General features: G+C 36.5%; 2 protein-coding genes across 2 annotated transcripts in view; one reads left to right on the forward strand and one right to left on the reverse strand.

Moving 5' to 3' along the window:
- Positions 1 to 26,183, forward strand: part of LOC116166415 (calcitonin gene-related peptide type 1 receptor-like) — a 109,218-nt gene that overhangs the window by 13,183 nt on the left and 69,852 nt on the right. The gene's annotated exons all lie outside the window — the stretch shown is intronic.
- LOC116181663 lies at positions 14,629 to 15,133 on the reverse strand. Its single transcript, XM_031502065.1, has 2 exons — positions 14,987 to 15,133; positions 14,629 to 14,935 (listed from the first exon to the last, which is right to left on the reverse strand). Exons 1-2 carry the CDS (start codon positions 15,122 to 15,124, stop codon positions 14,681 to 14,683), a joined length of 393 nt encoding a protein of 130 aa, XP_031357925.1. The 5' UTR covers positions 15,125 to 15,133; the 3' UTR covers positions 14,629 to 14,680.

The following is a 26,183-nucleotide window of genomic DNA, read 5'->3' on the forward strand; positions in this document are numbered from 1 at the left end:
ATCCAATAAATAAACACAACCTGTATAGCTTAATATTTCATTATTGATCTGTCGCTAAAGTAATAGCTTTAATATTCCAGCGTATATACAAAGATAATGGCACAGTAAGCCCTTGAAAGAAAAAGCTTTCCTAGTTTATAGCTCATACCTTCCTTTAACGTTCTTTAATATAGAGGACAAGTTTAAGTAGGTACGATTGTAATAAAAACACAATCAAGTTTTAATTGTCGAATCGTTTCGCGAAATTGTTATGTCAACGTTAGTCCTTTTTTACGAGCTTTGCTCAAATTGCTGTATGGTTTTTCAGATTGCGTGTTTGGTCTGGAAACTCGGCGATTACATCCAGGTTTCGATCTGCCGCATGTTCAAATTGATACAAAAAAAACCTATTGTAAAATACTTTATCATAAACCTTCATTTAGAAAAATTTTGTATTGTTAGAGAAAACTGAATCGCAGATTTAATCTCTTAAGGGGGAAAGTAACGAACCGTAAATAACCTTTAGAACAAAATAGATGAGATTCTTTGAAAAATGAATTTTCTCTGGAAACGTGCAGCATTAATAGAGTTCGTAGTCAACCAATTGGTAAACTCGTATAATTTAGTTTTTAATATCCCTTCAGTAACAATTATTAGACATTATCGCACGGTATTTTGTGAAAAAGAATGGGAATTTATGACAGGAAGAGATTTGGACAAATCCTCTTAAGGAAACTGGTCAAGATAAATTGCTGGAAATAATTTTTAACTTTCTGTAAAATGTAGGGCGTAAAATACATACCGGAGACAGACTTTCTCAACAACTATGTAAGATGAGAGGCGAAATTTACATTTTAAAAGGAACATACTTATCGTAAAATAAGTATCATTACATTCAGGGTTCATACATTGTGGGAAAAGAGATTTTGTATCACTGCATCACGTTACACTGAAGGAAATCCTTTGTGTCAGGGTGTGCTTCTAAAACTGTAAATTGTAAGTATCAAACTTACCAAATACTAATTCCAGCTCACTGAACATTATAAATTCCCAAATTTCGAGTTTTTTGTATACCTTCTTAGTTTCAGAAAGACTCAAAATGTCTCTGGAGGGTAATTTCCGGAACAGCAAACGGTGTCGTACACTTATGATGTAAACTACTGATAATCAGAAGGCTAAAGGGGAAGTGGGAGGGTTCCGCATTGGACCGGATCGATTCAAGCGTTTGACAATTATCGTGTTCACGGACAGACGGACACCATATCGCCCCCCCCCCCCCCATAAAGCTTTGCAACGCTTTGCTCTGTCGCTTAATAACAAGAAATAAAATGATGAAACGGCGCCCAATGAACATTTAGATATATCATACTCCGAGGAGTAATATCTGAAAATTGTCGAACCTAAATGCAATATCTTCAGCTAAGTATTGGCCCCGATCACATGTCAAGTGTCTAACCTTAGTAAGGGTTTAATGTCAATACGCTGTTATACGAGTGCCACTTCAGAGAAAGTACGTAAGAGAGTTATAGATTTCAACGTTTCATTATAGCTGCTGAAGCGTAAAATCTCTTAATACCTTTCTTTCAACAATTTTACCCATTTCTCCTCGTTTCCGCGACAGGAACGGGGAAAAAATGACAAATCAACAAACGCAAAGTGCTTTATAATACATTAAAGTGCGGAAATGCGCAAATGAAATGGAGAGCTTAAAGGTTCAATTCATTCGAAATGAAGGAGTAAACAATACAGTCCAATCATAGTCGATATAATCGCGTCCTTTATCCATTTGTTCAACTAATGGCTTTATCTGATGATATTTGGTAAAAATATTAACTCTTGTCATTGATGCCATTTAACTAATTGACGGGGTAGCGGTATTGCCAATCCCTTTTTATCCGTTCAAATTTGTATATTACATTCTTGTGCAATAAAAATTTCATTATACGTTTGTGTGTTTTTCCGGAAAATAACTTTTCTAGTAGGTACTTAACATATCACTATATTATTTTAGGAAGATGCGCTTTGCTACGTTTGGACCACGGTTTGCTTTGCGACCGAAAGATTTGAAGAATTACCGAGCAAAAAGAGCAGCAGTTAATTTGTCACTGTAAGACCCAGTTGTACAATGTTATAGTTTAAACTTCAGTTTATAGTTAAAAGGAGTTGATTGGCTAATATTTCACAAGATGACCAATCGTGTTTCTGAAATCTGTCGGTTCAACGCTGCACAGGCGTTTTATGACACTTTTAGAAGATTTGAGCATTACAAAGTAATCCTCGTGATATGTACAGGTTGTATCAAATTTCATCTTAATTACAGAGGTCTCGCTTATTAGCATAGATAGAGAATTGGTTAAATGGACAAAATGATCCTCGAGAAACAAAATTTACTCCCTCTTTGTTTCCTAAATATGGCAAAAAATAGCATAGGTCACTTTTTTGATTTTTCACGACCAGATTATCAAAAGATAAAAAAATTTCAAGATTTTCTCATTTTTAAGTATCGACCGAATGCGTACGGTGTACAGCTGGACAGGTGTTACACACAACAATAAAAAAATTCCTTGGTGCGGAGGGGACAAAAATAAACATGTTTTTCAATTAATCCGAAAATAAAATGATTCGTTTTGGCACCAACCCTGTGAAAGTGCAGAAATTTGAGTTTATTCTTCAACTCGAACAATTCGCTCCCGGATAATTCACACCCGAATAATTTGATGCCATAAAATTCACTCCCGTATAGATTATGGATACTGGCAGTATACGAGCTTACTTCTCAATGCTTTTACAGAACGTTTGAAAAGTAGTAAGGGGCTTTATTTCGTTTTTAGTGGTTAACACATGGCAGTTCTCAATTATTGCCATTTATTTGGTCAGTATTTTTAACTCGATTTTTAATTTACCCGATGGGTCCATATATTTGATATGTAGTTTTTGTTTCTATGCAACGCCGCATGATTTTTGAAATTGTTTTTTGAAAGAAAATGGTTGCACTTCTAAAGAGAGCCCGTTACCCGATTTTATTTTTAGATATTATATGTTTCCTTATGAGTGGGCGAGTGATCTTGAATACGGTCCTGAATTTGTAAATGTATTTTAAAGCTTGAAGCGCACTGGGGCGTTCCGCGAGTAGTTATGTTAAGTCGACCATCTGGAAGTTAGAGAAAGGTGGTGTTAGTTTGTAAAGAATCTGCATTGAACGACGAGAAAATTCGTGTCGAGAACCGTGAGAGACTGCGTTGAGCTATCAGCGCGGTTAAGTCGGTCTTTTGTAATTTGGCGTGCGTGACAGTTTCGCGCGAGACCGTCAGCGAAGTTACGTTAACCACCTGGATTTTATATTTTGTTAAGAAATGAGTTTCCAGCCATCAGTTTAGTTAAATCAACCACCTGAAGTATATCTCACGGTGGTTTTATACATGGTGTTCCCAAATATTATGTAAATGCGGAATTAGTTAGCGACTTGTACTGGATATTCATTTTCATTTCGACACCCAAAACGGTAGTATTCTCGAAAAATCCTGCATCAACCAGTAACTTCGCCATTAAAAAGCACGGCGCAAGGTTGCCTAAAGCTCACTCAAGAGGTTTACAATGGTTCCTGAAGGAATTTATAATTATTTATATTTATATTTATTTATATGCGTTATACTTCAAACTTTTTGATTTGTTTAAATCTACAACCTACTAAGCCCATACGTTGCATTTATTACAGAAATATCTGCGAATGGTGTATTTCACGACCATAGCTAAATAGACAGAATGTTCAATAAACCTTGCATGACACACATTTATTTATTTATTTGTTTATAATAATAAAAATATATAAATTGATGCTCAAGGTGTTCTATTGATTGTGAAGGTAAAGCAGTCAATCTACGACGCTACTGAAAAATGTACTACATCGTAAATTTTCTAACAGAAGTTGGCTAATTAAGGATGACTCGCACATAAAACTGTAATTTTCAATTAAAATATCAGGCGATATCATCGGAATTTTTCTTTTCAGCAGACACTGCACGCAACAACGGAAAAAAATGAGGTATCGATCATAGATGATCACTTCATTTCATGCTACTTTGAAGTGTTCAAAATTGTCGAGGTAACGACAACGCGGCCAATACGGAAGGTGGTTATAATGGACTTTTCAAAACTAATTAAAGAATATTGTCCTTCTTCCGAATGCCATGTCCAGTCCACTTTTGTCGGAAATGCAGCATCGGAAAGCAGTATGGAGGGAACAGTGTCCTTCAATATTAGAATTTGTACTATTAATGTTTGGCAGAATATTTTTCGCAGAATAAAATTGCAGTTCTTTGAAGAATTGAATCATATTTTTATTCTCGTTAAGTAGGAACGGAGAGAGATGAGATAACAAATGCAAGTGCAATAAAGCCATTCTGTGCTTTGATCAATTAACCAACTGATATCCTTTAAATTGACCCGGATTTGACTTAGACTGTCAGACACGATCGCCTAAAACAATTTTCTTGCCAAATTGAGATCTCGCTTTATACATCATAGGAAAAATCCTATCACTCTCTTCCCCCCTCCTCTCTGCTATCTAAGTTAACCTTTCTGGTAAAATCCCAAACGTTACATAACCCTGGAGTTTCTCACCTACTTTTGAAAGAACCTCGCCAATAAAATTGTCTACTTGTATCGCATAGCGACACTAATTTATGTGTGGTTCATTATACAGCCTAATCCTCAAATATTTCATGAATAAAACGTTCTGAAGGATTCCCCTGCAAATTTCTTATTTATTTATTTTTATTTATTATTTTTTTACCCCAATTTACCCAATCAGGCGCGTTCAAACTTCAATATGTGTTAATGCAATTAACACCTAGGTCTAATTGGAATTTTCCCGGAACAACATCTGCTGTAGTGCTGTAGTTATCTACAAACGCTGCAAAACTGATATCGTGTAAATACCTGGATTTGGAACTCGTTATATCCTTGTCCTCTCTTACTATTGGAATCTAAAATCGGTCGTTAATTGTCCAACGAATCCCATATCAAAGGCTGTCTGATTCTACAAAAATAATTCACCCATCTCTACGGGAACAATTAGAACACGGATTAATTAGTTCTGACATGATCGGCGGCTTTAATCACTAAAACTTGAAAACAATTTCCAACGACTTTTCCTACACGGAAATAAATTCTTTCAGAGCGACAGTTTCGTAACGAAGCACTTTAAGTTCAAATCGCATCCATATACAGGATGCTCGTTCACGGAGTGGTTCTCAAATCAAGTACATTTGTAGCGGCAAATGGGGTGTTTCGTTACACATTTTCTTTTTAGGCATATAATATCTGACGACGGTTGAGCCAACGTAATTTAATCATTGTTACATCTTTATTCGTATTAATTGGTTTCTACGCCATCTCATTACCTTGGACTTTGGAGGTATGTGCGTTTGGAATTTCAAGACGGCCGTTGTATGTAGTATTTTTAGAGAGTTTTTCCTTCCACCGGATGCCTTTTGCTGGAACGGCGCGAGGGTGTTGAAACTACCAAAGGGTTTCCGTGCGAAGGTATCAATTTAACCTTGAGTCCATTGTATTAGTTGCACATGCTGTTGCTATCTAAATACAATTTTAGCTCCCTCGAAAGCAGAAGGAAGGTTGCCTGCCTTACTTTTCTGCATAACATTATACACAATAAATTGGATGCACCTTATTTGTTGTCATCCATTAATTTTCATATTCCTCCATACAATACTCGTTTCAGTGCCTCGTTCTCTAGAACTACACCTCGCACAAATATTTTATACAAATCTCCTATTGTAAACGCATGTAAATTATTTGATTCAATTTGCCCGAATATTGATATATTTCATTCCACATTAGTCGAAATGTTTAGTTATATTACGTATTAGTTAATAATTTTTGTTTACCCCTTCCTTAGATTGCATTTCATGTTTTGGTATATATCTTAATTTAATTATTTTCTTTTATTGTTATTCACGGATTTTTGCATACTACTATGTTACACACTGTATTTTTTTCGTTTCATTTTCTTTATATTATTTTGTACTCTATACCTATTAATCTGTTGTTGTCCTGTAATTGAAAAATGTTTTTTTTTCTGTTGAACATTAAATATTATTATTAATATTATTATTATTATGTCATCTAGACACATGGGAAAAAAAGCATCCAAACAACTGGATTTACCCGTAACATTCAACCAGCCAGGGGATACCTTCCTTTACTTCTTGATCGCATTGATGTTTTCTGCGGATAGTTTTTCATAGTATCATTTTAATTGCATATGTTTTTGATATTGGACTTACGGCCACTTAATAACATGTAATATGTATAGGCTCTTCAGACAGTAATTATTTAACCACTGTACCATCGTCCATCCCGGGTGCGTGGATTTTTTTTGTTATAGAAAGTGTTGGATGAGAACGTTCGAATTTTCAGTTCCGTTTGTTGCTAATGGTTATTCTTCACGCATTAAAACATTATTTTGTTAGACACCTTTCCGGTTAACAAATTTTCGAGAAAATTTCACATAAAGCTCTATTTATTTATTATTTATTCAAAACATACTTCGAACGCAAAAACTAATGTAATTTAGAACCAAAAAATATCCCTCTTCGATAACGGAGAACTTTTATCTCTCTTCGATAACGAAGAGTTTTCGTCTGTCTATTTCCCAGTCTGAAGGCACCCTCCTCTCTTTTGGTATCAAATAGTTAAAACCCCTTTTGATATCACGCGTAATAACTAAATCAGTCATGTTTTTTCCAACTCATGTTGGGAGGCGCTATTATGGTCACTTACTCCGTCCGTCCGTCCGTCCGTCCGGGGCTTTAAATACTCCCTCGACTACTCCTACAGTTTAGTTCGTTTTTTTGCACTCGGTAGCTAATAGCTCTGGCACCTCAACCAAGAAAATTTTGACGATTAATGTGCGCATGCGCAGTTTTGCTCAATGTCAACTTTTGATTATTAATCTTTCCATGGTCAAAAAGGCGGACTTTATTTCCAACATGGTTTAAAATTTAATTACTAAAATTCCACCACAAATGGCACTTCTCGGACAAATTTCCCATTTAAATTTCGACACCATAAAATTCCAATAATATGCAAAGCTCAAACTGATCTACGCTTGACAATAGTTATTTACATAAAAGTATCGACCGTCGATTAACTTTCGAGCGCCTTTTTCGTATCAATAGGTGACTAGCATCGACCGACTTATACACTGGAAAGGAAAGGGACACCTCTCGTGTCTTTCATAGACCGCATCTTTGTTATCGACTGCCGATAAACTTCGAACTCCTTTTTTGTATCAACCGGTGATTAAACGCAATCCAGTTGTACTAGAAAATCTTCATAAGTACGTACGTCGCAAAACCTCATATTTCGACGAAATTCTGTGAACTTTGTATTAAGATTGTGAAAAATTTCGGACTTCTCCCGCAAATATTTGTTGAAAACGCTTTTTTCTTAATATCATTATAGTAGCTCGGGGGTTTACTAACATGTTTAACCGAAAAAACGGTGCATGCATATAAAATTCACGTAATTGAGCAAAAAGTGTAAATTTAGCAAATGACGTTTTGAAACTTTTTTAATTCACTTCCTTATCGATTCCTAATGTTTGAACATACTTATGAAATCGTGTTGGAAATTGTATTGTAGTGTTCAACATGTCTACAAAAAGTTTGTTTTTTCTCATTTAAACTTCAGAATGTCGTTTATACAACCCCCGGAGAAAAAATTGTAACTTCTCGAATTATTCTTGTAGTCACTGGCGGCATCTTGTTCTCGACAATGAAAAGGTCACCTTTTCCAACTATTACGTACTTACATTGCGGTATTTTTGCGGTCGGGAACAATTTAACATTTTTCTTCTAAAGCATTTGTTAGATATTTAGATACGTGCATGTGCAATTATATTATGTTCCTTTCAACAGATTCAATATGGTTTGAGCATGGGTTGAAATACATGGAAAATTTATAAACTGATCTAGTTGTGAAATTATATTAATTTCCCTTGGATTGAATAAAATTGCGCGGTTGGAAGATATACTTGCTTTACAAATATCTAAATCCTTTAACTGCACTGGTCCATACATTTCTGTGCACAATTCACTCTTAGTTTTGATATATTATTCCATATTGCCTTACAACAAAGGGACGACCGTACCGGGGTTTATTATACAAAAAAGTATTGAATCCCAGTAACGAAATTGAGAGGCTGAAAGTTAAATTAATTCGAAATGGTCGAGCAAACAAAAAAATTCCATTTACAAATCGATATAGTCTCGTCTTTCTACACCCAACATTATATTAATTGCTTGATCCGATGCTATATTTTTTCTTTGTCAATCTTTTCCATTTAACTAATTGACTTTGCGATAGTTTTGTATTAAAGGACGCTTGATATGTATTGTGCTATTGTCAATCCGGCAAAGTGCCTATTTTATATGCACATCGTCTATACGGAATATCGATCAAATTAAATTCCTATGAGGTTTATCTGTTAAGAATTTCAATGTGGTGTGTGGCACATACATGATCTACAGCGTTTCGTTGCTATATTAATGTTACTGAAGCTTCAAAGAAAATCATTGAATAAAAACACTATAAGAAGCCTAACCCCGTGGAAATAAAGCGCGACAGAGTTTGAACTGAGAATATAATGGGAACACTGTCAATAGAGTCGATTCTTGAACTGAGAAGAATGAGAATTTGCTTTCCTCCTATTTACCGCAAAGAGAGTTCGGGGGTCACAACCAATGCGGGTGCAAGGGGATTTGTGAGATTTGTCGCGCTTTATTCCATAAGCGTTAGGCTTCTTATAGTGTTTTTATTCAATGAAGAAAATGAAAGTGATTCGTACGACATGATAAGTGTTTATTGTACTTTACACACACCGTTTGATAGCATACTTTCTTGAGTCAATCCTTCTTGCTATTTTCTAAAGAAATGTTAGCCCACATTAATTGTTTTATTAGTTCAACAGAGTATCACTGACGGCTACTAACTATAGGTTTTTACGGCAGTAGTGGAGGCGGATGCTGAGCAAGCCGTTGGAGAAAAAAGGAAGAATGTGACATTGTTTAAAAATTAAAATCAAAACTATAAGTACGAGCGGACATTTGGATTTTATTTAGGCCGTTAAGGTTGGTGTGTGTTTTTGTACTTTCATTTTCGGCTAAATGGCTGAACCGATTAGAACCAAATTTAGTACACATATTCTTAGACATAAAAAGAAGAGGTGAAAAGCTTTTGGGCCTTGTGATGGTATTATTGCTAGCTTCTATTTCCAGAATATTTAATTAAAACTTTGTTGACGAAGAGCTTCATTATATTATGTTTTGAGTGTTAATATAAACGAATAGAAAAAAACGAGAGAGAAAAATTTTTTACCTATTAAAAAAAAATAAAATAGAAGGTATGAAATTAAAAATTGTAGTAGATGCAGCGAGCCATATACAGTGCAACACATTCTTTTGGGTTGTCCTGAATACGAGAATGATCGGAAAACGCACGGATTGCCCAAAAACTTGAAAGAAGTCCTTCATGACGATCAGAACAGTATTCAACGACTGATTTCTTTTTTAAAGAGTATTGATATATTCAATAAGATTTAACTTAGAAGGAGGTACATCAGGCGAAAGACCAAAAGCAGACGAAGCCTTTATCACTGAAAAAAAAAAAATAAATAACGAAACAAACATTTTTTATTAAAAAAAATGTGTCTCGTTTTCTTCTATTCGTTTATATTAACACTCAAAACATAGTACAGTGTGTAAAGCGATGGGGTACACAAGAGGGAATTTTTTTAAAATATTGATTTATGAAAAAAATGTATTCTTCATGATATTTTTGCTTGCTTTGAAAGTACCAATAACGTTTCGATTGTTTGTGATTATAATGTGATTATAATGTAGAATGATAACTTTCAATAAAAAAAATTAATTTTATTATTTTTCCAGATTTCTATAAATAAATTTTTATTATACCTGAATCACAATCTCCGTTTTAAACACTCAAATGCGTGCGAAAAAGGGCCTTTAAAACACACGTGCTAAGTTGCTAAGTAACGATACTTCAAGTATGACTTTTGAAACTGTCATCTGGATGAAATAAAAAATCCTCTTAGGTCGCTTTCTGTAAATGCAGAACATTTCTTTGGCTTTTGTACCTATCCTTTCGTTGAAGCTTTCACAAACGCGCGTAATTTAAGGTATGCTTCCAAATCTGTTCCACTTTTTAATAGCAGCATTGCTTTAAAGTTTTGAATGAATGCACCAAAATATAGATTTAAATACCTTTGACATTTCCTTCATATATGCCAGCATTATGGATGTATTTAAGACTGTATTCGTAAGTAACTTCCTATTCATCCATGGAAACAACTTTTCATATTCTTTATAATAGGCTTTAGGTTTTACTGGAGTTGGATTTTCCACCTACCAACGTTTGTTTAGATTTTACAACAATCGATTTAATGGGCGGTGTATTATCTTTTTCAACGGAAATCGTTTAATTCAGAAAGACGATGATAAGCAAACGTCAAGTGACATTTCCATGGCAATCGTGAAATTACGAACACCCAGCCCACTTAATTAGACATGTATTCGAGTATAACGTCAATATGACTTCATTGTATTTCCTATTTTTAGATTATACTGCAGGTATAATAAAAAATACTATAAGATATACGTGTATAATTGGTCTTTAAAGCACTTGCAACGTTAAAGGCACTCCGCTTTGCGTCGTGCCCTTAAACTCGTTGCGCGTGCTTTAAAGACTTGATTATACACTTGTATCTTAATATACTATTTTTTATTATCGAAACGTTATTGGTACTTTCAAAGCAAGCAAAAAATATCATGAAGAATAAATTTTTTTCATAAATCATTATTCAAAAAAAATTCCCTCTTGTATACTCCATCGCTTTACACACTGTATAATGGAGCTCTTCGTCAACAAAGTTATAAAAACGGATCTCTCCGGAAAACTCCACCAGCTGAAATTTACATTAATAAAACGTCACCAAATATAAAAATTTTGAGTCTCGTTTTCTTCTATCAACCACAGTCCTCCTCCTCGAACTCTTATTGTGATTGGTCATAATTCCTTATACTTCAAGAGCGGATTGTCGGAGGAGGTGCTCACAAAGGGCGATTGGGACGTCATTCATTGGTGATGGCAAAACCTTAAAATCGAATATCTCGAAAACGGTTTGCCGGAGGGGAGTACTCACAAAGGAAAAATGAGGTATCTGGACGAGACATAGCTACTAATAAAGTCGAAGCGAATATCTTACAATCGAAGTGTCGGAAGAGGGTACGTAGAACGTCTGAAGAAGACACATCTACTGGCGATGTCAAACCTTTCAGTGAATACATCTGCAGAACGTCAGTGTCAGAGGAGGGTAGTCGCAAAGGGTGGAATCTTCTTCGATGTGAAAACACTAATAGATAGCTATTACCACGTTCACTTAATAAACGGTTCCAAATGGCCTACCTGTACCCGTGAGTATGGTCTGCTGGGTGGTTTTATGGGGTTCAATTTGCATTTACATCACGACCTCATAATTTGCACAACGATGCTTTTCGCAAAGCACGCGGTATAAGGTCTAGCAACTTATCTCTTGCACTCACGGTATACCTTACACTTTTCGAAGATGTAACTCCGGATATCCTCCATCTCTTGCTTACTCAATAATTCAACTTGGTATTGCTGTGTAACATCTCATTGCGTAATAATTCCTTATCGCTGTGTTGTATCATGATGACATGATCACTCTCGTTCATGGCTTCTAACATACATTTTATTATCAACTTTTTCGTCCAAATGCCAACATTGTATCCGACGGTTCTCCTACTGGTACTCTTGACAAAGCGTCGGCATGTGCCATATGTGGTACCAGGTTGGAAGTCAAATTCATTTAAGAAGTAGTACTTACATCAGCCATCGTCCTGACCTTTGTTCAATTAATTCTCGATGCTCGCAGGAACTTTTCTACAGTATTTCCAACCTGGGAGTTACTGACATTCATCGCGCTTTGTCTGCTGGAAGTGCTCGCCCTAGCCATTGCATTTTCATCAGAACATTCATTTCTGGGTGTGATGGTTACCAATCGGTTCGGTTTTGTACAGTTGTTCTTTGTATGACCTGGTTGTTTACCTTTCAAACATGCATTATAATCTCTCGGACGTGCACATTCATTGCAATAATGTCCTTGGGACGCACAATTGAAGCATCTATTTGTATTTATTTATTGTCCCGCTTGTCCTGGGACTTCAACAAGTTTGCGCCCAATTACATAATGACCTGCATAATTCGCAATTTCTGTAGCATTTCGCCTAAATCATGTGCGGGGATCATAATTATGTCGAGGTAAAACATATCGTAATGAAGGAGGTCCTCGGCTTTGAATCTTCACCCAAAGGCACCTGGAAGTATCCATGCGCCAGGTCCAGCGTTGAGAATAGTCCACCCCCATTTAGTGTTTCTATTCAACGCATGATAATCGATCACTAATCGCGGCTCCCCACATTTGTTTGAAATCAAAAATGACGAAAAAAAATATTTTGTTTCATTCAACGTGGCACCTTTCAACCTCTGCACACTGTCCATACCATCTTTTTATGAACATTGTAGATCATACATTCGAGAGTGTCATTTAGTGTCTGTTCCCCGCACCTGGGTGACTATATACCAGAATGATAATTTTTACAATCGTTATTGAAGCACTAAACTTGCTTTAGAAAACATCCAAACGCTTTAACTTAATTTCTTATAAGATTATATTCTGCAAATTTTATGAAATTCCAGTATTATGATGTGAAATCAAAATAAAACTATTTGTAAAAGACGATATCGAAGGAGAGTGTTTTTGTTCTTATGTTCTACCAATAAAACAGCGGGATGCAGGATATTCCAGAAGATCAGAAGCGATAGTAATTTCTATCATCCTTGCAGCAGGGCTTAACGGTAAGGTATTATGGTTTCCAACACAGAATTAGATTCCTTTCAATTATTATTTAAACAAGTTACGACAAAAGCATGTGTATAACTTTCACTTCCATTCATTGTAAGACAATACATTGTAACTGAATCACAAACATTTGTCACGATTCCCTGTTTCTCCTAATAGTAGAAGACCTATTTTCCCGCAAATTGTGTTTTATTGAATTTCTTTATAGTAGGTACACTTTATAGTTACTAGCACGTTGAAATGGATGTATCTTAAACAATCTTGAGTAACAGAAGGAGATCTCTAGAGTTAAGGTGGTGTAATAAAATAGTTGGGTTTACTACTTTATCCTATTATCTACCTTTGCTTTTAGCACTTCTCGCGTAGCCGTATTGTTTGCTTTTATCAAGTTAAAAGAGCCTTTTCCACGTTAAATAAGATTTAAAACTTTTCCCTACCCCGTTTCCCATTTCAATTTTACTCTTAGACTGTACTATTTTATTACCCCGGATGTTAATTAAGTTAACGAATTATTTTCATTCATCACGACTTAATTTGATAGATTCTGGTGGGTTGAGGCACTGTTTAAATTAAACAATGGTTGTACCGATATCGATCTTCAAGTCAGTGCAGATTATAACTTTTTCCGTACTATGGATCTATAAATCAACAAAACTGCTCATTACAATTTCAGAAGGTTGTGTCATTTTTAATGAAAGTGCGTTGAAAGAGAAAAGCTCTAAATCATCTGGGACCGGATGTCATCAAAATTCCTTGCAGATAAATTTCCTAGACATCTGATTTAGTCAATTTACTTTGTATAGATGCATGTAAAAGGCACTATTCGATTAACAATGGGAAATCGCTAACACATCGTCCACGAACTTAAATCTATCAGTTACTTAATTGAAATGATATAGTCGGCAGGACAAATCGTGTGGTTGTCCGTGCGTCCGTCTGTGCTATAACTCTTGAACAGTAGGTGTTCGGATCTTACACACAGTTTCCTCTTAGTCCAACTAAAATCCCAATTAAGTTATTATTCCCACAGTAAAGAGTTACCTGGCGGGTTCTTCGATAAAATCCGTTATATTGACTTGTTTTCTCGAAAGTTCTCGAACAAACACGTCACATTTCCCGGAAATAATGCATGGCGCCTCGATGTGTAACGGGATTTCTAGAATATTCCCTACAATATACCTAAGATCCACTGAGCCAGGGTAGAACAGTTATCCGCGTATCTATTCTTAGTAAACGGACGCAATTCAAATAGCGCCGCCTGAGAAGTGTATAAATAGACAAGACTATGCGTAGTTTCATTTATTTACATCGCTCCACAGACATCGTAATACGGTCTGGGAATTAACAGCACTCCATGACTTCATGGGTTGGTTGATATAGGATTTATTTTAGACACTATGTATATTTTGGCCGCTCTAAACGATTCCGTGGGCAGGTAATTGGCGCCACTGTCCGTGGGTGTTAAAATGACAATTATGTAACGTGTGGCATATTGCATGTGGCAGCTTGATCTACAATCGTATGCTTTAATATGAAATATAATACGATTATAGACAGGTAATAGATGTTCTGTGACCGGCATTTCCTCCTGGCGAGCACAATAGGTAATTAATTTACACCTTGCGTTGACTTGAGAGGGACTGAGACATTTTTTGTTTGGATCAATATGCTAGAAGATGAAATTTATTACATACTGATTAATACACTGTAAAGCACAATTTAATCTAAACCGAACGCAATGAGGTGGTCGCTAAAAATTTGAAGATAAATGTAGTACTTGTAGAAGAACGTAATGCCCTCGAAATTAAGAACTACATTCCAATACATCGAATACATTTTCGTCGTTGCAGTTTGGAACGCTTGAATACGTTGCATCGGGTCCGTAGTAGTTTGGTAAATTTGTGTTAAAGTCGCTGCTAGCTGGGTCTGAGCAAGAAGCGGTAGGTTTGACTTCAGAACTACTGCGCCTTGCACCTAGAATGGTTAAGTACAAACATAGAGAATTCATGGATGAGAACAACTCACATTACTGGTGGGAAGATTTTCGAAATAGCTGGGATGTATGGATTTCTGTTTAATCTGCACGTCTTCACGTTTGGCATGAAGAACGTAAACATTTGCAAGCAAAATAAACACAAACCACAATGAGATATTGACCGCCATTCTACCACTCAACTGTGCAACTGCACTTGATAACTTCAGTGAAATACTCCACCACTATCTCTTTGAACAGGGTCGTCGGTACATATCCCTTCTTTGGGTACCGTATATATAGATGGAACAAATTTAAACTTATAGTTATAGCAAAGAATAATTATGGTTACTCTTTGGTTATAGTATCCAAATGTTGCAATCGACTATAAATTGCGTCGTGGTATAACCTTTATCGGCCATTTTTTGCCGTTCTACGCCACTGCTATTGGGGAAATTCTCTGACAACGTTCTATTATCTATACACGTCCGGATGCTAAATTAGTCTTTAATAATCTACAGGATTTAAAATCATCTACGCCTATCACTGCAGCAAGTTCAATTTTGTATGGGATCACCAAATAAATGAAAACCGTGGCACCCATCAAAAGATAGCCCAGGAGGTATTGCACCTGCCTACACCGACTGAAACGATCGTTATTGTTAGATGTAGGTAACGCAATGACATGGGGGGTACAAACCTTATTCTTAGTGAAAAAGTCTCTTGCACAATATTAGGTTCCGTTATTTTTTTATAGCTTTAGTAGACTTTGCGAATGACCTACAAACTATGACGACTACGTGTCCCCGTTTTTGCTTTTCTCGTCGCTCCAGGTAAGAAAACCGAGACCCAACACGTAAGTTAGATCCGTACCTGGATCCGTATTAACACGCAAACTCAAGGTAATAGACCGGGAGGCAGCGTACATAGTAACTAAACCATAAGCGACAAAAAATTCCACAATACAGGCTGAAAGTACGTTGAAAACTAATAATAAAATCACTCGTCTGCCAGTCGTAAGTGGCAGCATTAACTTGGGGCGGCGCTGAATAGGTGACGTCTTTAGGTGATCAACTAAATTACTAAACTATAAGGGTCACGGAAAAGATTTGTATCAAGAAATCCCATTTTTTCCATAGTTTTCAAATATGCTATGGCAGACGATTTCAAGTGCAGCATTGGTAGCGAAAGACGCCCTTCAATGTATGGAAAAACACCCCTGAACTAAACAATGAGGACCGTATAAAAATTATACATAAAAAATTCCTCTTTTTGTCACTACTTTAAAATATATCCTGGCAGACGATACTAAGTGTAGCTTTAATAGTGGCAGACGGCTTAGAAGTTAAAAAATTTAGGTATAGTAAATCCCAGCGAGTGCGAGCGTGTGAGAGATAAGCGCGCGAGAGCATAACCAACAGAGATAGCGATAGGATACTGACTACTGAGATCTTTCAAACCATTTGATTCTAAACTTCTGATTCACATAGTTCCATCCACTTCAATCCAACGGATTGTAGAAACTCAGACATTTTTCGGTGGCATTCGCCCAAATTGCGATGAACTAAACCATGAGGACCATACACAAGTCATACATCCGGTAAATGCGTGGGAACCAGATAACACGTTACCCTGCGCGTTACACAACACATCAACACCTAAATTCACGAACATCTCTCGAAGATTTATGAATTTCCGCGTGTTATTGGAAAAGAGACCTTGTTTATATTTTAGTTAATTCTTTTGCAAGACGTGGACTGAAGGACCATAGCTATATGTTTTGTTGTTTAAATGCTAATTACCGCCGAACCATACAAATACTTCAACTAAAATTGGGCACGTACCTGGCGTGTCTGAGTTGCTGATTTCGGTGAGCTGCTGTCCCGGCTGAATGGGGGCCCCCAAAGATTCTTTTGGTTTTTCACTTTTTCAATGAATAAAATGCACGTGAAAACTCGTTCATGCTGCTTTACTGGTTCGCACATAGAACTTCTATCTCCCCTTCTCTCTTCATTTTTAAAGTGTTTTCGCGACTCCGCCCGAGTGCCCGATTGTACTTGTATGATTTTAAAATTACGCGCCGAAACAACTGAGGTTTAAACATTTTTCCGCCCACTAAAACGGATGTTTTACAAATAGAAATGCATAATTATAACACAATTACCCACAAGGAAAAAAAAAATCAACTAATAGAATTTTTAAACTAAATTCCCAAGATTTGCTCTTGTAAATATTTCCCCTTACCAAAAAAAAAAAAAATTTTTCATTTGAATTTAGGACATTGCACAACAAACAACATATCTATGGTTGGTACTTATTTATTGATCTTGAGTAGGTAAGGGACATAATTTAATAACAGGACGCTTAAACAGTCCGTTTTGTGTCCTTACCGTGACAACTCGTGTTTGGCCGTCTGGGCCAGAATGTAATTCAACTATGCGGCCTAATGCCCAATGCAAAGGTGGCTTGGTGTCATCCTTTATTAAAACCAAAGTATTTAATTGAATTTTTACAGAAGGATCTGTCCACTTAGTGCGCTGTTGTAGGGTGTTCAAATACTCAAGTTTCCAACGTCTCCAGAAATCAGATTGTAGTCTTTGTATCAATTGCCATCGAGATAAAGTGTTTAATTTTAAATTTTCAAGATTCTCATCTGGACAAGAATTTAAGGGTTCAAGAGTTAGAAAATGTCCTGGAGTTAATGGAACTAAGTCGTTAGGGTCGGAGCTTTGCGCACAAAGAGGACGCGAATTTAAAAGGCTTTCGATTTGTGTCAAAAGTGTCGACATTTCTTCAAATGTCAAAAGTTGCTGACCTATTACACGTACTAAATGAGATTTCACTGATTTAACGCCGGCTTCAGCCAGACCATTAAAATGTGGGGCGCCTGGTGGGTTGAAGTGCCATCTAATTTGCAAAGATTCTGAGGCGAATTGAGATAATTTTTCTAATTGGTTTCTAGCTCCTACAAAATTTGTACCACAGTCGCTGAAAATGTTGGTGCATTTCCCGCGCCGTGCAACGAAACGACGAAACGCAGCTATGAAGGCATCCGATGTTAAGTCCGAAACCAGTTCAATATGGATGGCTTTAGTAGTACAACAAACAAAAATGCACACGTAAGCCTTCATGACCTTCGCACCTCGGTGCCTGCCCATAGTTATTTTTAATGGACCTGCGTAATCTAAGGCAACTTGAGAGAAACATTTTAATTGGCAAATTCGAAAGGAAGGTAAATCCCCCATCAATGGGGTAAAGGTTTTAGGTTTTACCCTAAAACATTTTACACATTGTGATAACACCTTTTGGATTGCTCGACGAGCTGATAATATCCAAAATTGTTGTCTAAGAAGATAATGCACGGTATTTAACCCCACATGTAAATGTTTCCGGTGCATATTTTCAATAAGTAAATGCGTTAATCTGTGGTTTCGAGGAAGAAGGTAAGGATGTTTTGCATCAAAAGAAAGATCGGAGTGCTTTAGACGACCGCCCACTCTGAGGCATCCGTCTGCATCGAGAAAAACAGCTAACTTGCGAAAAGGTTTCGGTATTAAGGCCTGAGTCCTAAGTTGTGAAATGACATCCGAAAAAGAACAACTCTGGACATGCCTGATTAAAATTCGAAGAGCATTTTGATTTTCTATTTCCGTAAGTACACCCCAATGATCTCTTGACTTGGCCTTAGTGTTGCTAGTAAATCGAAGTACGTAACCAATTATATGTTGAATTTTAAGTATAGACGAAAATTTGGTTACTAAACAATCTAATGGGTTAGGATCCAGCGTAACAGCGAATGTGCAGGTTTTTTGTTCGGATAGAGCCACCGATTTTCCCAGATTGGATCCATCCATTGGCACAAGATCCCATTCAGCTCGAGGAAGTAAAATCCAAGGAGGACCTTGAAACCATAAGGGATGATTTATTAGGTTGCTGGGTGTTAAACCCCTACTAGCGCAATCTACTGGGTTTTCCCCAGAACTAATATGATACCAGGGTACCGTGGGTATGGTTTCCTGAACTTGGCTAACCCGATTTGCAACAAAGGTTTTCCATTTGTGCGGCGAGCTGGATAACCACGCTAAAACTACTTGAGAATCCGTGAAAGCCAACACTTCATTGATAGAAATTAGCTTGCTAAGAAGGTCAATAATAAATTTAAGCAACTCTGCCAACAAGGCAGCACCCAATAATTCTAAGCGTGGAAGGCTGACCGTCTTAAGAGGCGCGACTCTACTTTTTGCTATAATTAAAGAAGATTTTACGGTGTCATTCGGTAATTCAATTCGAAGATAAACTGCACAAGCATAGCCTTTTTCTGAAGCATCGCAGAATCCCAAAAGTTGACACCTTTGTAGTTTTTCGGCAAAGATAAAACGCGGTAATGAAATTTGTGATAACCTCGGAAGTTCCAGTGGAAACTGCACCCAAATGTCACAAATTGGTTTGGCCGGAATCTCGTCCCAACCTATGCCAGAAATCCAAAGTCGCTGCATAATGTGTTTTGCCAAAAATGTTACCGGGGAAAGGAAGCCTAAAGGGTCGAAGATTCGGGCAATTTCTGACAAAATATTCCTTTTCGTAGGGGGTTTATTTGATATGGGAAAACGAAAACTTGTCGACAGAGGGGTTGTAAAGAAGACCAAGAACCTTTATATTACTAGAAACCTCTCTATCAAACGAAACGGGAACTTGACAATCGGCAAGCTAAAGACGACAATAATTTAAAATGGTTGCTAGCCCATTTCCTCAGCTCAAACCCACCGGCTTTAAGCAGAGCAATTATCTCTTTCTGTAAGGCCAAAGCAGATTCCAGAGAGTCGCTGCCAGCACAGATATCATCCATAAAAGTATTATTCAAAAGAATATCAGCAGCGTTCGGATACTTCGATCTCTCCTGTTTTGCCAGCTCTTTCAATGTTCTAATTGCCAAATAAGGGCTGGAGGTGACGCCAAAAGTAACCGTGTTGAGACGATATTGCTTTATGGGATCATTCGGATTAAACCGCCAAATCAGCCTCTGATAATCTCGATGTTCAGGCGTAAGTTGTATTTGCAGATACATTTGTTTAATGTCGGCCAGAAAAATTATAGGAAACACACGAAATTTAACTAAGATTCCAGAAAGATCAGCTTGCAATTTTGGACCGGGAAGCAACGTATCATTCAGACTGATTCCCTTGGAACCTTTTGCTGAGGCATTAAAAACGACACGGACCTTACTAGTGGTTTTTTCTACCTTAATCACTCCGTGATGAGGCAGATAACAAGAGTGTATTGGCTTGGGTTCGTCAGAAGCAATTAGAGTCATGTGCCCATTTTCCAAATAATTTCTCATGAATTCCGAATACAAGTTATACAACTCAGGGTTTTTAATTAAACGAGTTTCTAAAGATTTAAAACTACGGTATTCTATGGTGAATGTGTCTCCCAGATCGGGCTCACTATGGCGAAAGGGTAAAGATACGATAAAACGACCCGAGGGGTCTCTGGACACAGTTTTTCTATAGATCTCTTCACACTTTTCTTCCTCCGGAGCTATCTGTGGTTTCGCTGCGATTGCTTCCAATTCCCAAAATTTTCGAATATCACTATCAAGGGAGGAATCAAATGAAGAAAAATAAGTTTGCACATGAACGGAAGGCGTTAAAACCTCCTGAGTTTTTCCTAGAAGAACCCAACCAAATACAGTTTCTAACGCAGTGGGTTGCCCTGGTTGTCCTAAAACGCGACCTTCCCTTAGGATACGAGCAAAAGCTTCTGCACCTAGTAAAAGATCTACTGGTGCTGGGATGTGGAATCGATCGTCACCCAACTTTAAATTGGATATATGCGACCAACTGTTGGTATTTATAATGTGAGAGGGCATTTCTGTACAAAGATTAGGAAGAACCAAGACATCAAAGCAAAATGTAGGTTGGGTTTGACCTACGGGCCGGATACTGCAACTGGCTACTCCGTTGGTACAAGCTCTAGCACCATTAAGACCTTGAACTGGTATTGAGAATCTTTTCTTTGTCAGACCAAGCTGACTTAGGCACTTTTGGCTAATGAAATTTGCTTGGCTACCAGAATCTAGGACTACTCTAACGATTTGATAGTTTCCTTTAGAATCCAAAATTTCCACTCTTGTAGTAGACAACAAAACTGTGCTTTGAGTAAATGCATTTGCTAATGACGTGCAGTAGTTTTGAACCTGATTTTCGGGTTGGGATGTACTTGCCTGTACCGACGATAAATTAATTTGGTTGTGTAAGGATTGTGCAGAAATATTTGCATTAGTTTTAGACGGCTGAGGAGAGTTTTGAGCATTAATCGAGTGCGACGAAGAGTTTATGAATGCGTCGGATTGTGCATTTGTTCTATTTGTCTCAACGGTTTGAGGTAGATGCATCATAGTGTGATGCCTGTATCTACAAACACGACAATTAAACGAAGAAGTGCAATCTTTCAACAAATGATTGTATCTAAGGCAGTTTATACAAACACGATTCTGTTTTACAAAGGAAAATCTTTCAGACGGGGTTTTGGAAATAAACTCCGGACACTGAGCTAACGGGTGTGCCATTTGGTTGCATAATTTGCAATTTTGGCTATTATTTTGCGCAGCCTGATTTTGGTTACTATTATTTTTCAACGATAGATTTTTTGGAGGTGCATTCTGGTTTACAAGCAATGCGGATGTTACTGGAGTTTTAGAAAAACTAGGTTTTACGGAATTCGAAGGTTTTGAAAATTTACCAGGGGAACTAGAGTTTGATTGTGAAGTAACAAACTGAACTGATTCTAAGGCTTTACACTGTTTTTCCAGAAACTCTTTAAGGTCTTTGTAGGTAGGTATATCTTTTTCAGTATATTTCACTTCAAAGGCTGTTCGTGTGGCACTATCGAGTTTTTGCAATAATAAATTAAATAGAATAAAACACCAATGTTGGACGGGAAACTCTAATACCTGCAAGGCAGACAAATTTTCAGTAAATACATCTAAAAGATTCCGAAGGTCCTTATAAGAACTTGTTTTCATGGAAGGAACGTTATATATCTCATGCCAATATGACGCAGCTAAAATTCTTTTATTTTGATATCGATTCACTAACGTGTTAAATGCAATTAAATAATTGGCATCTGTGGTTTGAATTGACTTAATAAGGTTTAAGGGTTCCCCCTGTACAAATGAAATTAGGTATTGAAATTTGTGTATGTTTGCTAAAGAGGAATTGTTATGCACCAAAGCAGAAAACAGATCATAAAAAGTAGGCCATTTTAACATGGTGCCATCAAAAACTGGAATGGTTATTTTTGGTAATTTTATTTTTTCATCCTGGCTGTTTATTGACACAAGGCTGTGGTTCTCCTTACTGGGGAATAATTTATTAAATATTTCTTTTGTTTTGAAATAAAATTCATCGATACTTTTCCTTATTACATCTTGTGCTTCAAATTCTTTTTCATCAATTAGACCGATAACTTCGTTATGAAGTTCATTAAATGATGTATAGACTTCTTCTAAACTGTCATACTTAATTTTGAATAAGTTATGCTGAGGAATCGGTTTGAGATTTGATAGCTAATGTGTAAGTCTCACTTATTCTCGTAACAGCAACCTTACGTCCCTGCTCCATTCTATTTAAACTCATAATCGGATAATTATAATGAATTTTTATTTGCTTGTAACTGATTAACGAAAATTTTCAACATTCGAAAGATATTTATGGAATAAGCAATTTCCAAAGTTATTTGCGATGAGCAAAGAATAAACAAAGCTCACAATCTAAATTGACTAAATTTGGGACTCCCAGAACAACAGAACATTAAATGGCTCAGTACAAAATACTCTACTAATTTACTCCCAAATCCACTATATTAACAACAACCCACCTTCATCTTTTGTATTATTTATAATTGATCCAATGACAAAATCCAGTTCGTACCTAAACTCTCTGACTTTACTTAAATATTACTTAAAAATCATATGGCAAGATATCTAACTGTAACAAAAAATAGAGTTTATTCGTTGTGCAATTTTTCAATCAAAGGTGGAAACTTTACAAGAACGTAATTACTATGATTTCCAAGTTTTGGCTTGTTGTTTTGAACAATATCGGCCCCTTGACTGGCACCTGCGATAACAGCGTTGAAAGTCAAAGTTATGTGATAAATTTTTATCGCAGTGCCGCACAAAGGAACACGAACTATTTTAATAATTAATGCAAAATGGTACCTGACTACGGCGAAAATTAATTTAAACCTTGATAAATTTTAAGATTCACATCCGTCGAAGAAGGATCAAAAAATGTTTATATTTTAGTTAATTCTTTTGCAAGACGTGGACTGAAGGACCATAGCTATATGTTTTGTTGTTTAAATGCTAATTACCGCCGAACCATACAAATACTTCAACTAAAATTGGGCACGTACCTGGCGTGTCTGAGTTGCTGATTTCGGTGAGCTGCTGTCCCGGCTGAATGGGGGCCCCCAAAGATTCTTTTGGTTTTTCACTTTTTCAATGAATAAAATGCACGTGAAAACTCGTTCATGCTTTGCTGGTTCGCACATAGGACTTGTCTGTTCCCTTCTCTCTTCATATTGAAAGTGTTTTCGCGAATCCGCCCGAGCCCGATTGTACTTGTATGATTTTAAAATTACGCGCCGAAACAACTGAGGTTTAAACAGACCTACTTCCGTCTATACCTTGATGGTAGTGTCAATTTTACATTTCCCAAAGCAATAACAGCAATATCCATACCGGAAGCGCTAATAATGACTTCGCTACTTCTTGGTAGTTTACCAAGATGGTAAATTATTCGAGAATCTGCCTCTTAGTGGCTGCAGCACAATTCAGTTTTTACCACATCATCTTCCCTTGTCACAAATTTATAGCACTTATCTTCATATGTGGCAAACACAACTTTCCTTCCAAGTAAAGCACAACAGGTCTTTTTTGCCTATGAACGGTATAAGTAATCTATAAGAGAGGCTTTGAGCTATCATTGCGAAGTGGTTTTATGAAATTTGCAGGCTGCTTCTGAGTGGAAACAGAAATTGAGTAGGATTGTAATCTTTCCTTATTTTGATCCAACGATCATGTTCTGCGTCCTTCATGGAAGGAGTAACTGTCTGTCAAAAGTAAGATGTACTTCTCTCGCTGACACAGCACAAATCTTGCCGAGGATGTGTTCAGAATATCGCTCAAAGGTTTACCGGAGATCTTTTAAAAGATGCAAAAAAAATAATCCATCGATTAAAACAACATCTACAACTGGCGATGGACTAGGAGCACTTGAAATCATACTTCCGAAAAAGTTTCAGCGAAACAAACGTCGATTTTAATCATCGATCCATCAATGTTGCATAGAGACAACGGAACTGGAGTCAGAGGATAGTTTAGAACGAGCTGAAGATCTATCTTCTTTTCTCTTCAAGTTTTCTGTTTCTCAGTCTGAGAAGAATTCAAGAAATACCGACAATCTTATCGCGAAATAAACAATTTATTATTTTCCCTAATTTAATTCGTTTGGTAACTCCAAGCGGTGCGTAAATCTATAGCTATCTCTGTTCGTTGTGCTCTCGCGCGGTTATCTCTCACACGCTCGCACTCGCTGGGATTTACTATACCTAAATTTTTTAACTTCTAAGACGTCTTCCACTATTAAAGCTACACTTAATATCGTCTGCCAGGATATATTTTAAAGTAGTGACAAAAAGAGGAATTTTTTATGTATAATTTTTATACGGTCCTCATGGTATAGTTCAGGGGTGTTTTTCCCTACATTGGAGGGCGTCTTTCGCTACCAACGCTGCACTTGAAATCGTCTGCCATAGCATATTTGAAAACTATGGAAAAAATGGGATTTCTTGATTCAAATCTTTAATAATAATAATAATAACAGTCTTTATTTAAATCAACTAGAATCTGTAAATACATTAAAGAAACATAAACCTGATAGACATAATCATGGTCATAATGACCGTCTGAAGGACTTGCTGATTTTGAAGCTTATAAAATGACTATGAAAGAAAACAATACTTGATTTTAATTATTAAACTTAAATATATCTAGTGCTATAACCAATAAAAAAGTTAAACTAGAATCTGTAAATACATTAAAGAAACATAAACCTGATAGACATAATCATGGTCATAATGACCGTCTGAAGGACTTGCTGATTTTGAAGCTTATAAAATGACTATGAAAGAAAACAATACTTGATTTTAATTATTAAACTTAAATATATCTAGTGCTATAACCAATAAAAAAGTTAATTAAACACTAACAAAAATACCGATCAAGGAAGGAAAAACAAAACTTTTAATAATTAAATTCATAAACCAATGAATATATCTATACTTCCAAGCTGACCTACAAAAATTCACTAACCCTATGTAATCTTTCCCATTCAAATATACTATAACTTCGGTTAGTGTCAGCACTTCTTTATTTAAATACCTCTTACGAAATTCTTTTAACATGGGGCACACCCCTACAAAATGAAGTACATCTTCCTCTTGATTGCCATTGCATAATGAACAAAACTTTATTTCCTTATAATTATATTTATTTAAATATAGTAACTCCCCCCTAACTTTCAATAACCAACTAATATAATTCCCATCAAACTTAGAATATAAAATTTTATTTATTTGGTCTAGTTCTTTATATAGTGGATGCCTTGTACTGTTAACTGCTTTCACCCTGTATTGTTCCCTGATATCAACTTTAAGTGCATTTAATATGGTATTTAGTTCTACCTCCCCATTTAACAAATCATCCACGTTGAGCCCGTACTTAAGGCATAAATTGCTCCATTCGCCGTACCAAAACAATTTCCTTTTAATGATCTCTTGTCCTAATATCTTGGGGTACCGTGTGGCTGGCAATTTTTTGTGACACCGTTTGATATAATTGAAATGTAAGTAGAGTGTGTATAGGTAGGTTGGGTAAAGATCAGTTTCCAAGTATATAAGGTAATCCGGGGTATTCCTTGGTAGATTGAAACACTTTTTAAAAAAGAATTTAAATGGCATCTCTACTGAGTCGTAGCTTAAGAAGCCCCAGACCTGTGCTGCATAACAGATAATCGAACGACATGTCGCATTGAATATATTTAGCTTTGATTGGAAAGGTATTCTTTTATTGAGAATCAATTGACTGAACGAATTTAATGCAAACTTTGCACATTCCATTTTCTCTTTTAGGTGGACATTCATCGACAGTTTCGAAGTAAGTGTAACTCCTAGATACTTATATTT

Source organism: Photinus pyralis, unplaced genomic scaffold (assembly GCF_008802855.1).
Source record: "Photinus pyralis isolate 1611_PpyrPB1 unplaced genomic scaffold, Ppyr1.3 Ppyr1.4_LG1, whole genome shotgun sequence".
Classification (NCBI taxonomy): Eukaryota; Metazoa; Arthropoda; class Insecta; order Coleoptera; family Lampyridae; genus Photinus; species Photinus pyralis.